General features: G+C 56.6%; 1 protein-coding gene across 1 annotated transcript; it reads right to left on the bottom strand.

The window, feature by feature from the left end:
- Window positions 1-711: 711 nt before the first annotated feature.
- On the bottom strand, window positions 712-4,349 carry PDX1 (pancreatic and duodenal homeobox 1). Its single transcript, XM_075563581.1, has 2 exons — window positions 3,974-4,349; window positions 712-1,154 (listed from the first exon to the last, which is right to left on the bottom strand). Exons 1-2 carry the CDS (start codon window positions 4,347-4,349, stop codon window positions 712-714), a joined length of 819 nt encoding a protein of 272 aa, XP_075419696.1.
- Window positions 4,350-13,508: the final 9,159 nt, after the last annotated feature.

The following is a 13,508-nucleotide window of genomic DNA, read 5'->3' as shown; positions in this document are numbered from 1 at the left end:
GGCACCAAATATCTTCCGACTTCAGGGCTCCACAGAGCCTCCCCTGTCCAACGGAGGCCCCTGGGCACCCAACCAACTCTGCAGCCTGGAACCTTCTTCATCCTGCACGGGCTGGACTGTGTTGGCCCAGTTGAGGAAGTTTGAAACAGAGGCCGATGAGCAGGAGAGAAGAAGGGCAGGAGGGACCAGAGGGGAGGGGAAGGAGAAATTATTATAGGGAGGGGGGCAGAGATTTTACCAGCTCTTTGAAACCAGGTGCCCCTTTCAGTTCCCTTCCAAAGCTAAACGGAGCCGGCGTGAGGATGGATTTTTCCAGGGCAGCTTGGCCCAGCCCCGCTTGCCTGCTCTGGATACAGGCCATGGGGATGGGGCGTTCTGATGTGCTCTGTTTCCATCGTGGTTTGGGGGAAGTGGTCTTCTCTCAATGGCTTCCAGTGGTGGGTTGGGGTCGCAGGGTTGGAGGCTGGGGGCGGCGAGCTCAGCAGGAGCAAACCTGGACAAGTCCACAACCTCACCAGCTAAGGCCAGCGGGTCTTTTGAAAACGCTCCTCCAGCCCGCCCGCGGGCCAGCGTGCACCTGGGAGCGCTCTTCCCTCCCCTCCAGGCTGGGCCCCGCAGCTCCTTCCCCACGGAGTGGCCAGGGTGGGTCGTCCGTAGTCGGGTCCTGGCTCCTGCCCGTCTGGCCACTGGACAGGGGCTCCCCGACGCCTCTCACCGGGCCTCCTGCGGCCGCCGCGCCACGCTGGAGGGCTGAGGGGACGGGCTGAGGCCGGGCGGCAGGCGGCCCTCCGGGGAGCCGGCGGGGACCGAGAGTGGCGCCGCGGCCCCGGGGGGCGGCGGTGGAGGCAGCGCCAGCAGCTCCTCGCCCGAGGTCACCGCGCAGTCCTGCTCGGGCTCTGCGCCCCCGCCGCCGGCCCCGGCCGCCGGCCCGCCGCGCTTCTTGTCCTCCTCCTTTTTCCACTTCATGCGGCGGTTCTGGAACCAGATTTTGATGTGTCTCTCAGTCAAGTTCAGCATGACAGCCAGCTCCACCCGGCGCGGCCGCGAGATGTACTTGTTGAATAAGAACTCCTTCTCCAGCTCCAGCAGCTGCGCGCGCGTGTAGGCCGTCCGTGTCCGCTTGTTCTCCTCCGGCTCCGCCGCGTAGGCGCCGCCTGCGGGCGACACAGCGCGTGAGAGTGGCTCCCGCGTCCCGGCCCATCGGTCTCACCCTGCCCGGCCCAACCCACTCAGCGCCCGGCCCAAGGAGCTGGGGCTCACGGGCCTCCGGGTCAATCAGCCCCGCGAGCAAGCGCGCTTTGCGGGGAGGCCAACGTGTTGGGCCATTTCCGGGAGCCAGCCACTGTCTCCTAGCGAGTGGCTATTGAATGAGTCCACTTAACCTTGGCCTTGGTGCTGATGGAAAGGAACACACGAACCTCTGAAATGATATTACCAAAACTACAACAAAAACCCTTTCATCGCCTGCTTGGTGGTTCAACCCCACCCGTTGCTCTGCTGAGAAAGCCGTGGTTATCCTGTGCCTGTAAAGACTGGCCGCCTGGGAAACCCTTAGACCAGACTTAAAAAACAACAGTAAACCAAACCAAACAAAAAAACCCGAAGCAACTTTTTTTCCTGATAATGTCTGCATTAAGAACGCATTTTGCATCAGGACCCGGTTCCTGCGGACATAACAAAAATGCTGGTCGGTCCAGCACACACAGCCAGCCTCCCCCAAGCATAATGCCTGAGCTCCTCTGATGTCTGACTACTTCCTTGAGAAAGCAACAACAAAGACAACATGCCGGGTTGATTTGTAAGGCACACCTGGGTGCCGGCTGCAGTGTGAATGCCTCACTTAGACAAGGGGTGACCATTATATCTATCCTCTCTCTCCTTGGTTTAGTTTTGGAATCATCTCCATTGCGAGAGTCCATAAAGTACATTGCCAATCACACTGTCTTTTAACCTTGGTCTGTTCCCCAGGAAAGGTCTAATTTCCTGGAATCTGGAAGCTGAGACACAGAGGGAGAGGGAGCAGGAGCCTCGGGGCAGCCAGCCACAGACCCAAGAACCCCACAGGTGGTTAGAAAATGTATTGTGAAGAAGGAGGGGTCTCAGTGGGTCTAGGATCAAAGCCTGCGCTCAGAGGAAGCCCGTAGGAGATCGGTGCCCCAGGCTTAGGGATCTCCTGAGCCGCACTGCACCCCCCCCCCACCTTTTCTGTTCTGTGCACCCGGGCTTTAGATGCTAGGGACGCCGGCCAGCAAGTTCCACTCAACCCCCAAGAAGAGGCTGCAGCTGGGACACACCTTTAGGGGGCTGCTGTCACTCCCAGAGAAGCCACACCCCTGCCCCATTGGAAGGCAATGTGGGTAGGTGGGCTGGGCAGGGGCAATAATCTCCCAGACTTTCTCAGCCCAAGGGGAGGGCCAGGGCTGAGTCAGGCCTTCTGGGTTGAAAGAGAAATGCATGTGCCTACAGGGACACTTTTAATGGTCCTCCACAGTCCTTACAGACCCACGCACACACTGTCAGGCCTCCCTTGCTGGGCTAAGGGTCTAGTGACTGCTAAGGACACAGAGGCTGCACAGAGCCCACTACCCCACTGGTTGGGAGCCAGGATGGAGGCATAGGGCTGGGAAGACAGACACAAAAGGGGGAGCCTGGCTCTTAGCTGGGCTGCAGGCTAGGGGGGTGGGGTTGTGGATGGAGACCGTTAGCGTAGGTTTGAAGCACCCCATTGGTATTAGCAGCCCCACTGTGGATGAATAATACATTTCTTGTCCGGGACCCTTAGACCACTTGGATTGCTTTTTCTGGGGCCTGGGACTCCCAGAGGAGCTGTCTGGTTGATCGATTCTACAACTTAAACTCACTGCAAGGTTCCCCTAGGTGCACTCTCAGGGCAGAGGACCAAGGGGGAGTCAGAGGGCCACAGTCAAGAGGTCTCCAACCTTTCCAGCCTGGGGCCACCCTGCCAGCGTCCTAGGTCCACCTCCCCCCCAAAGGGACAGTCCTTTGGGGGTGTTGGCAGGGAAGTTACCCACTCAGGAGGCCTCTTCTGGGGCCTGCCTTTTGCACCTTAGGCCGGGGGTGGGAGGGGGTGCGGTAACTGCGGGCCTCGAAGCGAGCCTTGCAGTTCCCGGGTTGGAATAGGGACTCACACAGCTGATGGGACGCCTTCCTAGGCAAGCAAGGCCTGCGCCTGCCGTAAAAAATAGCAGTCCCGGAAGAGGCGTCGCAGGCGGGCGAAGCCCGGGCTTGGGTTGAGCCGGCAGCGACGCCAGGGCCAGGGGCACCCCTCCAGGGACACCCTCCAGCGGCTTTCGCGGGCCCTGGTAGGAAGGAGCTCGAACTCTACTGTTTGCAATGCAGGCGGAACCAGAAGCGGCCGCGGCGGCGCGGAAGCGATAACATTGTGTGGCCGCGGCGGCAGCACAGCCCGCGCCGGCACCCATCGGTGGCTGCAGCCGGGAAGGCGGTTCTGCGCAGGCATCTGGGCCGAGGTGCGAGGAGCAGCCGCCGGGCCACCGGGCTGGGCCAAAGCTCGCCTGCTCCTCGGCGGAGCGCAGGCCGGCCCGGGGCTTTGTCTGGACCCCAGCCTTAAGCCAGGCCTCCCAGAGCCCCCACCAGGCCCGGTTTAGCTCACCAGGCGGCCCCGAAACGGTCCTAGGCGCCAGCGGGATCTGCTCTCACAAAGCCCCTCTGGAGAGCCCGGGGTTGGGGGTATCCCGATTTGAGGAGGGTCCAGCGGTTGGCGTCAGGAGCTAGGAGGCCCCGGGGTGGAGAGGGGCATGGTGGTCGTGCCGGGAAGGAGGAGCGTTGGACGGACAGACGTCCCACAGGGTCCAGAGACGCCCGCGAAGGAGACCAGTCTCCTCCGCCGCGTCCTGGCCGGGCACTCGCGCAGGTCGGGGATGGGGAAGCGGAGCGGACCCCCGGGATCGTCCGCAGGTGGGTGCGCCTAAAGGATGAGGGGCGGCCTTACCTGCCCACTGGCCTTTCCACGTGTGCGCCTTTGTGGTCTTCATCCACGGGAAGGGCAGCTGGCCGCGGCCCGGCTCCTCTTCGAAGGGCAAGGCGGGCGGCGGGGCGAGCGCCAGCGGCGCCGGGAGGTGGTGCAGCAGCGCAGTGGCCGGCGAGTCGGCCAGCGGGGGCACCTCGAACGGGGAGATGTCCGGGGGGCTGCCCTGCTCCAGCGCGCCCAGGGCGCCGGCGAAGGGCGGCGGCGGCGGCGGGGGCTGGCGGCCCATGTACAGACAGGCGGGCGGGCTGGCGCGGCACTCGGGCACCGGGCCGCGCTGGAAGGCGCACGGGTCCTTGTAAAGCGGCGGGGCCGCGTAGTAGGGTTCCTCGCCGTTCATGGCCGCGGTGGGCTGGGGACCAGGCAGCTGGAGCCGGGGACTGGGCGCGGCGCGGCGCTCCCGTTCCCGCCGCCACACTGCTGGCTTTGACAGCTCGGGTAGGCGCTCAGTGGGGATCCCCAGGCCCGACCGGCGCGCCATAGGCTCTGCCGCGCCCCACGTGGCATCGCCCGGGGCCACAATTGGCCGGCCGACGGCCTTAAGAAGCGACGCCCAGGGACCTGTGAACACCTGCATTTGTTCCCACTTCCTCCCGCGGCCGCCGGTGCGCCCAATTGACAGCTAGTCAAGTATGGGGACAGATTTGCACCAGGCTGCAGGGGACTCTGTGTTCTGGTCGTTAGGTGCTACCAAGTGGGTTCCAACTCCTAGCAGACCCACAGTGAGAGAGTAGAACTGCTCCCTTTGGCTTTCCTAGGCTCTAGTCTAGTGTTCAGGGAAGCGCATCGCCAGGCCTTTTCTCCGGGGAACCGGTTCCAACCATTCAGCTTTCATTTTAACAGCTGGGTAATTTGTCGTTGAGCCTCCAGAGTTGCTTGATAAGGCCATTGGCTCATTAATATAAATTAATAAGTATACAAATGTTGAGGTAGCTGACTGAAAGCTGAAAAAATGGTTGGGGGACATTTAAAAAATCATTTTATTGGGGGCTCATACAACTCTTATCACCATCCATCCATTGTGTCAAGCACATTTGTACATTTGTTGCCATCATCATTCTCAAAACATTTGCTTTCTATTTGAGTCCTTGGTATCAGCTCCTCATTTCCCCCCTCCCTCCCGGCTCCCCTAGGGAGGGGCCTTTTTTTTAAAGCATCCCCAGTACAGCACTGCTCTAAATGGATCCCCTCGATGGCTGTGGGTTTCGGTTTGAGTCCCTAAGTTGGAAGCCATTGGTTCTTATTTTATTTATTGCAGCTCGCAACAACCACCAACTATCCGCACGAGAGCACAGAGGATAAATCCAGGAGGCCAAATTCGGCCTTGCACCCTTGGGGAGCTTCCGGAGGGGAATGGGGGAAGCTTCAGTAGTAGTCAGAGCGACTGACTGACCTCCTTTTCATCCCCAAGGGCATTTGATTCATTTTGCTTTTAAGAGATTGGCACTCATTTCGTCAACTCCGACCAGAGCTCCAGTCCCCAACGTGTAAGGAGGAGAGAAGTAGTGCAGGGGTGGGTCTTGTGCCCAGAAGGGGAAGAGGCCTGTGGTTGACTTAGCGTATCATGTCCTGTGGCAGCCCCCCCGCCCAGATATCAGGGGAGGGAAAGTACCCCTCCACCATGGGCCTGAAATAAGGCAGGCAGAAAGAAGGGGGTGTTTAGCAATGATATTTATCGCTGCATCACACAGGACAACTTCTTCCCTGCCCTCGCTTCAATCCTTTTGGTAACTTCCAGGGGGTCCCTGTCACTTCTCTGAACTAGCTGGCATAGAGGCCACCCCCCTTCCGGATGATAGTGGCACTCAACCCACCCATGGGGCTGGACAGGAACAACTCTGCCTTACCGTTTCTCTCTGGGGACCCTGCCAGCCTTTGACCCGGCCCAAGCGAAATGTGGGCATTTCCCCACCCCACCCCTGCCCTGGCCTGAGCGGGTTTGAAAACTCTCCATCTTTGTGGAAGGGGGAGTGTGGGTGTCTAGGAACCAAGCAAAAGATCACCGCTGAGTGTCCTGCTAGCAGTGTGACCAGCCCCAAGGTCACATGCCATCCCCAGGCCTGGATGCAGTGGGGTTTCATGCATTTTCTCCTACTGGAAATGCCCGAGTTGTCCACAGCCCCGCTTGAGACGCATTTCCCGCAGACTTTCTATTTCACAAACCAACAACAGCGAGAATGTGGTCTGATCCTATTCGGTGGGATGTCGTTCTCTCGGTGGGATGTCGCAGTCCCTGAGATCTGCGTATTCACTTTTCAAGGTGCGCTCAGGGCGCACAGAACGTAGGTCGCAGGGGGTTGGAAAAGCGCGTTCTGGGTCCCTAGGTTTGGCGTTGCCGCCCCGACTGGCTCTCAGAAGGGATGGAGGAGGGAAGCCCCCAGTGAGTGGAGGAGGTTTGGGGTGCTTTCTTCCAGGAAAGGGACCACCTGTAGCCCTAGGGACTCGGGGGAAGGAAGGGTCTGGAGAGCTGCACACCTAATCTTGGAGCCCGAGTCAATGAGCCCATTGTTGGCTGCAGCCCGGGACTCGCCGCTATCTTGTGGCCGCGAGTGGCCACATCGATCCGGAGGAGGGCGGCCCGGCCGCTGCGTGTTGACCCTCAGTGGTTATCGGCTGGGTAGCTGTGGGTTGACTTGACTACAAGGTTATGAATGGACCCCCTCCTTCCCCTGCCCCCTTGGGGTAACTCCGGCCTGGGTGCATCACCTCCCGCCCCGCCGCCCTCCCCAGCGGCTCCCACCTCTCTAGCCACCCCTGACCCAGAGGGTTTACTTAGCAATTCTCCTCTAATTGCCCATTTCTGTAAATTGGTCTCCATTTCAACGCTTCATTTGCTCCCATTTAATATTTTTGCTCAGCTTTGCAGAAGGAGCAGGGGCCACTCAGCAGAAAGCAAGGCTGCCTACCTGGATTTCTGCCCCCCCCCCCAAAAAAAAAAACAAAACCCAGGCGGAGTGGAGACCAGCAAACAGCACAGATGGAGAGACAGAAGGTAGGTGAGGCATTGGACTTTCACAAGGAGCGCTTGTCTGCTCACCGGAGTAAGAGGCCCGGACGGATGCAGTCCAGCCGGCATTTGTTATAGTTCTTATCATTCTTCTGAGGTTGGAAAGGTCTGTTAGAACTTTTGGATCGCTAATGATGGCCTATTCCCTGGATGATAGATGACACATCACAATATTCCATGGACAACCGGAAGAAGGGAGGAGGAGGAGGGACGATGTTCTGGCGTATTTAGCGCTTTCGCCACCGGAGAGGGCAGTCCCTGCGCTCCTTCAAGCGGAGGGCCTGAGAAAGAGAAGACCCTGTTTTGAGATGGATTGGTTCAGGAGGCAACTCAGACTGGGAGGAGGACACGGGCCGGGCAGGGAAGAGCTTCTTTCCGTCCTATATGCGGTCCCTAGGAGTCTGAGCACTGAGCATGCAAGCCTCTGTAAGATACAAACGCACCTACAGACACCCCCCTCACACACCCACAAACTGAGCAGCGAGTGGTTCCCAGTTTTGCTGGGAGCCAGCAGCACCCCCACCCCATTCCCTCCATATCATAAAAGGAGCCAAGTCCATTAAAGGTGAAATGCATTTCCGTTCGGCAGCCCCGCTGAGCCTGCGGGGGAGGGCCCCCTCCAGGCCCCCTCGCCTTCACCGCCCCCAGAGTGACCCCCTGCCATTAGGCCAGCGCCTTGCTGAGCCATTTAGCAGCAGCTCTTATGGATAAATAAACAAAAAAGGCTGTAAACCAATTACAGTGTGGACAGTGAAAAAGCCGTTTATTAGCAGGACGCACTGGTGACTTCGCTGATGCGGAGGCCCTCACCTGCCCTGTCCCCTCTCCCCTGGAGCGCAGCGCTGCCCCTGGATAACCCAGGTTACCTTGCGTCGCTGAGAGGTCCGGTCCTTCCTCGGTTCTGCCTTGCGACAAGGCGGGGAGGTGGGGCGGCGGGGGGCACTGAGTTTGACGCGGAGAAGAAATCTCAAACCAGTTTCCCATTAGAAACGAAACAAACCCCCCAAGCCCACCCAAGAAACTCACTGAACTCCAAGGGTGTGTTCCTCATAAATCCGCGTGCAGTTGCGCCGCCGGAGCCCCCGATTTTCACCGTTCACTCACGTTCTAGAGGAAAAGGGCCAGGTGTCCTGGCGGCAACGGCCTGCGTGCACGGTGGCTGCAGGCCCCGCGAGCCAGGAAGCTACCGCCCTCCCCGGTGTCTTAAGAACGCTGGCAGATTTCCATTTCCTCCCCCGGCTCCACCGGTGCCACCTAGTCGTCCGTCCTCTCCTCCCCTTCCCTGTGAGTTTCGGCAGGACCACCCCTCCCTCTACCCAGCTTGGAAAGGGGCCAAGGGAAACGAAGTCCTTCTAGGGAAGGGAGAGGGAAAAGCCAACAGCTTGGATCGGAGATCTCCCCATCGAATCCTGGGGCAAGACGCTAGCCCTCCCAAGTGAGAAACAACAAGGATGGGGACGCAGGCACTGCCCCTCCCCCTTCATCTATACACATACACACCCCTTCCCCGGACACACAAAACGCCACAACCCGCTGCTTCTTTACCACCTTAGCACAAGGGATGGGAAGGGGAGGGGAGCCCCCTGACTGTCCCCATCAGTTCTCCACACCTCCCCTCCCCCACCTTAGTTTCCTCCGAGTGGGATTCCCAGACTCTAGTTTTGCTCTTTAGCTCTCCAAAGCCCTCCGTGTACTTTGCAGCCGAAAAGGGAAGCATAGAGGCAAGGGCCTAGCCCTCCCAAGGGCCTAGGTTCTGCTCCTTCCCTCCCCCACCCAGTTCCTGGGGCCCACTCCTGCTTCCAAGAGGGGTGTTCTCAGCCATCCCTGTCCTAGATGCGTGGTCCAGTCATCCAACCGCCACCACTTCCTTCTGATCTTGGTCCTGGAGAGCCATTGAAATGCCCGTTCTCTGCTCTCCACCCCTCCCTTCCCATTTCCTGTGACTAGCTCTTTGTTCTCCTGGGAACCGTCCTCACCTCCCTCCAGGTGCTTGCCTCAGCCCAGAGTCACCACGGGCCCCTTCTGGCCATCACGGCCTGCACCCCGCTATTGGCTTGGTGGCGCAGTGCTTAACAGGGCAGCTGCTCTCACAAGGGCTCGTGGTTCAACCCACCTTCTTGGAAGAATGACTGCTCCGCCCAGACAACGGGATGGAGGCATTTCCTTCTGTCACAGGGGTGTCACTGTGAGTGGAACAGTGGCCTCCTCACGTCCCCAGCCCTTGCTCTGCCTGACTGTTGCAAAAACCCAGGCACAGAAATAAGCTCTGGTTTGGGGGAGAGGAATCCACTGCCCTCCACACCTTGCCGGTCCTGGCCATCCTGTAAGTTTCGGAGGCCACGTTCCTTATTTGTAACCCCGACTGCGTGTGTGTCCCAGAGTTTATTCATCCGTTCCTCTATAGATAGGCATTTTGATTGTTACCATCTTTTTGTTTGAAGGATAGAAGTAGCATGACTTAAATTTTATTTTTTTAGATAAAAATATATACAACGAAAGTCTTTCTTGGCTACTTGCCATTGTCTAAAAGGACCTGGTGGTTTAGCGAATGCTCATCAGGCTGCTAGATAACCCCAAGATCAGCAGTTTGAAACCACTAGCTGCTCCAAGGGAGAAAGATGAGGTTTTCTACTCTCATCAAGAGTTTCACTCACAGAAGTCCACAGGGGCAGTTCTATAGGGTCCTATAGGGTCATTATGAGTCAGAACCGACTGGATGGCAGTGAGTTTGGTTTGGGGATTTTGCAGCCATCTAGAGTCCCAGGCACTACTGCCCAAATCAGGATGTAGGGCAGACACTCTAACTACGAAGCCAATTGACCGGAGAGGTCATGAAATTTCCAGCCCAGAAAATGATTCTGAAGTGTTTCTCTTATGGGTATTGGGATAGGTCCACCATTTCGCGTTGACTTGCAGTGTAGAGGCGGAGGTTAGCCCGTCACTCAGAATGACCTCATTTGGAAGTGCCACGGAGAGAAATGGTTTTCTGGAGGGAGCCACTCTTCCTCTGCCTTCAACTTCCTGCCCTTGAGCCACTTGGAGACCTGCTAGGGCCCTGTGACGAACTGCGCATTGGATCCACCCGGCCTCACGCCCACCACTGGCCTGTGATCCCCCTGTATTCTGCATCATTGCATGTGGCAGCTTGAGTCTGGAGAGGGATGTATGGACCAGTATCAGACTTATGGACTTGAGTTGGATTGGGTTGGGATGTTTTCTTGACCTACAATTACTTGGTGATAGAAAGCTCTTTCTTACACATCCACGAGTGTCTCTGGATCTGTTTCTCTAGTCAACCTGGCCTAGCACAAGGATGTAGCATTAACACCAAGAGTCTCGGGTAGCTCAGAGGTTAAGTTGCAAGAAATGAAGACACACGGAGTTGGAAATCCTTTGGAGCAGTTGTCCCCTACCATCACCAGGAGTCCCAGTTGGCCTTTGGCAGCTGCAGCAAGAGCAGTGTCAACAGCTGTACCTTTGACTTGGTTTGGTTGTGTTGGGGGCTGCAGGCATTTGCCTCCTGGGCTGGACTGCATTCAGGAGGACTGGAGTGCTGCTTCCACACGTTGCTTGGTGCCCTGGAGTCAGTTGCAACCCTGTAAGCACAACAGAACGAAACCCAGCCCGGCCCAATGCCATCTTCACAATGGTTCCGATGCCTGCACCATGGTGCCACTCCATCTCCTGAAGGCCTTGCTCTCTTCCCCTGCCTCTCTGCTCAACGACGCTTGTCGTCCTTCTACGTTACCGCACGCCCATGTTTAAAGATGGTCTCCGATAGGTGGTCCTGGAGGACTGGGAGGAAGCCCGGGGGTGGAACTGTCATTCTGGGTTTGAGGAGATGGCGGAGGGTGAGTTTGCCGACACTCACTCCAGGCAGCTGCGGAGAGGGACGAAGAGCCATGGAAGAGAGTTGGGGGGCTTCTTCTGTCCTCCATCCAGGTAAGCCTGGAAGAAAGACTTGAGGCAAGTTACTAGGTCGTTGCTGAGAATGTCTTGGCTGCGCTCCGATGAGGAGCCCTCACAGCTCAGAGCCCAGGTGCTACCACAAAGGGGGAGCCCAACCAGCGTCTTCAGGGAAGAAAGAGCCGAAACCGACTTCCCTGAGCACGGTAGCCTGGAAGGGACCATGGTAGAGGTCTACTCTGCCACCTGGGGTTGCTATGTGTCCACATAGACTCAGCAGCACACAGCAACAGCAGCGGGTGTGAGTGTGGAATCCGGCCTCGAAGCAGAGTCTCGTCCCCAGAGGTCATTCCCACTTGAGTTTGCATTGGTTCTTCCATTTCCAGGTTGGAGATGAAGCCAGGAGAGAAGGGAATGACAACCACCAGCGTGTTCAAGGCCACCCTGCGGTCGTCGTTGTGCCGGTCCACCTGACTGGAGGCCTTCCAGGCCCTCGCTGGCTCTCTGCGCCACCAAGCAGGCATCCTCTTCCAGCGATGGATCCCTCCGGATGGCCTGCCCCAAAGAAGGAGTCAGACCGTGCTCAGTTGTGGCCCTTAAGGTTCTCATGGACTGATTTTCAGAAGGGGATTCCCAAGGTCTTTCTTTCTTTAGCAAGTTTTAGTCTGGAAGCTCTGCTGTAACCCGCTCACCTTGGGTGACCCTGCTGGCATCTGAGACACCACTGGCACCGCTTCCAGCATTGTAGCAGCACACGAGCCACCACGGTAGGATGTAAGGATAGTGTGTATTAGACCGGGTTGACTAGAGAAAAATAGTCATGGACGCTCATGTATGTATAAGAAAGAACTTCCTATCAAAGAGTAATTGAATATTAAGAAAACATCCCAGCCCAGTCCAGATCAAGTCCATAAGTCCGATAATAGCTCATATGTCTTATAGTAGTCTATAGATTGCTCTTCAGACTCATGCGACACATGCAATGATGCTGAATGCAGGAAGATCACAGGCCAGTGGGTGGAACGTCTTGTGGATCCAGTGGTGGTGGAAACATCTCCAGGCCTCTGGCTGCCATCAGCATGGCTCCATGTGGCTTGTCAACAGGAAGACCAAGGCAGAGAGAGAGTCTGGCTCACCAGGAGAAAAGAGGAAATTCCCAGAATCCTCATGAGAAGGCCACGCCCACATAGAGGCACCATTGATTATGACCTGATTGACAGGCTAGACTCCACCCCTTCACTCTTAATACCCTCCAGTTGACACGAGATGATGTAACCACCACATGGTGCATAGCATATATACCTTCAGGCACATCTCACAAAGACACCAAAAACCCAAGCACCTGCCATCGGGTGGACTCTGACTCAGGGCAGAGCAGAGCTGCCCTGTGGGTTTCCAACAGTGCAAATCTTTATGGGACTAGAAAGTTTCCGTCACAAAGATACAGACTTCTACTGATTGGTGGAATGATGTGAATCTCTGGGGCAGTGTTTCTCCACAAAGCCTGGGTGCCCGTGGCGGTTATGCTTGGACAGTTGGGAACCGCACTCCCGGCCCCCCGTTGCTGTGAGGGAGAAAGATGAGGCTTTCTACACCCTTAAAGAGTAAAGCGATACCATCTGGCACAAGTGGGGAGGGATCATTAGAACAGACTGTGATGATGTGTCCACAACTGTCTTAAAAAGCGATTTCACTGCAGAAGGGTTTGACACGTGACAATTATATCAAGAAAACTACTGAAAAAAGGGACCAAACTAGACCCATGGTCACCATGAGTGAAGGAGGAAGATATTTTGCTTAGGGGGCATTGAGTTCACGTTAATGGAACAATTTGGAGAGGGAGCTCGATCGTGGTTGTACAGCACAGAGTATCAACCATGACACTGACTTGTACATGTAGAAATTGTTGAGCTGGAGCACATTCTCTTGTGTCTATTTTTGCCAAAATTGAAAAACAAAAATTACACGAATGACGATGCATGCATCATTCTAAATCGACGGTAAAGATGGCCCCTCCCTCGGCTCGCTCAGCCATGCGCACACCAACCTGAGACCACACCGAGCCGTCAGCCCAGCCCCCAGCAAGGAGGACACGCGTGCACATTGGTGAATCATCCGTGTTTGGCTGACTGAGCACCTCAGCACTGTAGAGAGGATGCTGCTCCTTCCCGTATCAGGACTGGAATGATGCTGATACTTTTTAAAAAAAATAACTTTATTGGGGGCTCGTACAATTCTTATCACAATCCATCCATCCATCCATCCATCCATCCATCCATCCATCCATCCATCCATCGTGTCCAGCACATTTGTTGCCCTCATCATTCTCAAACCATTTGCTTTTTACTTGAGCCCTAAATATTAGCTCCTCATTTCCCCCCTCCCTCCCTCATGAACCCTTCATAATTCATAAATTATTATTTGATCATGTCTTACACTGTCCGCCGTCTCCCCTCACCCACTTTCCTGCTGTCCACCCCCCAGGGAGGAGGTTATATGTAGATTCTTGCGATCACTTCCCCCGGAATGTTGCTTTTAAAGAAAAGCATTCTAGTATGACAATCAGTGTACTCACCATTGAAAGTG

The sequence above is a fragment of the Tenrec ecaudatus genome, chromosome 11 (assembly GCF_050624435.1).
Source record: "Tenrec ecaudatus isolate mTenEca1 chromosome 11, mTenEca1.hap1, whole genome shotgun sequence".
Lineage (NCBI taxonomy): Eukaryota > Metazoa > Chordata > Mammalia > Afrosoricida > Tenrecidae > Tenrec > Tenrec ecaudatus.
Note: the sequence above shows the minus strand (reverse complement) of the source record. Positions and strands in the feature narration are given on the sequence as shown.

Excerpts from the sequence above, each read along its gene's own strand:
- PDX1 (XM_075563581.1), bottom strand. The coding sequence starts at position 4,349 with ATGAACGGCGAGGAACCCTACTACGCGGCCCCGCCGCTTTACAAGGAC. Across the intron at positions 1,155-3,973 it reads GTGGAAAGGCCAGTGGGCAG|GCGGCGCCTACGCGGCGGAG; the intron begins GTAAGGCCGCCC and ends TGTCGCCCGCAG.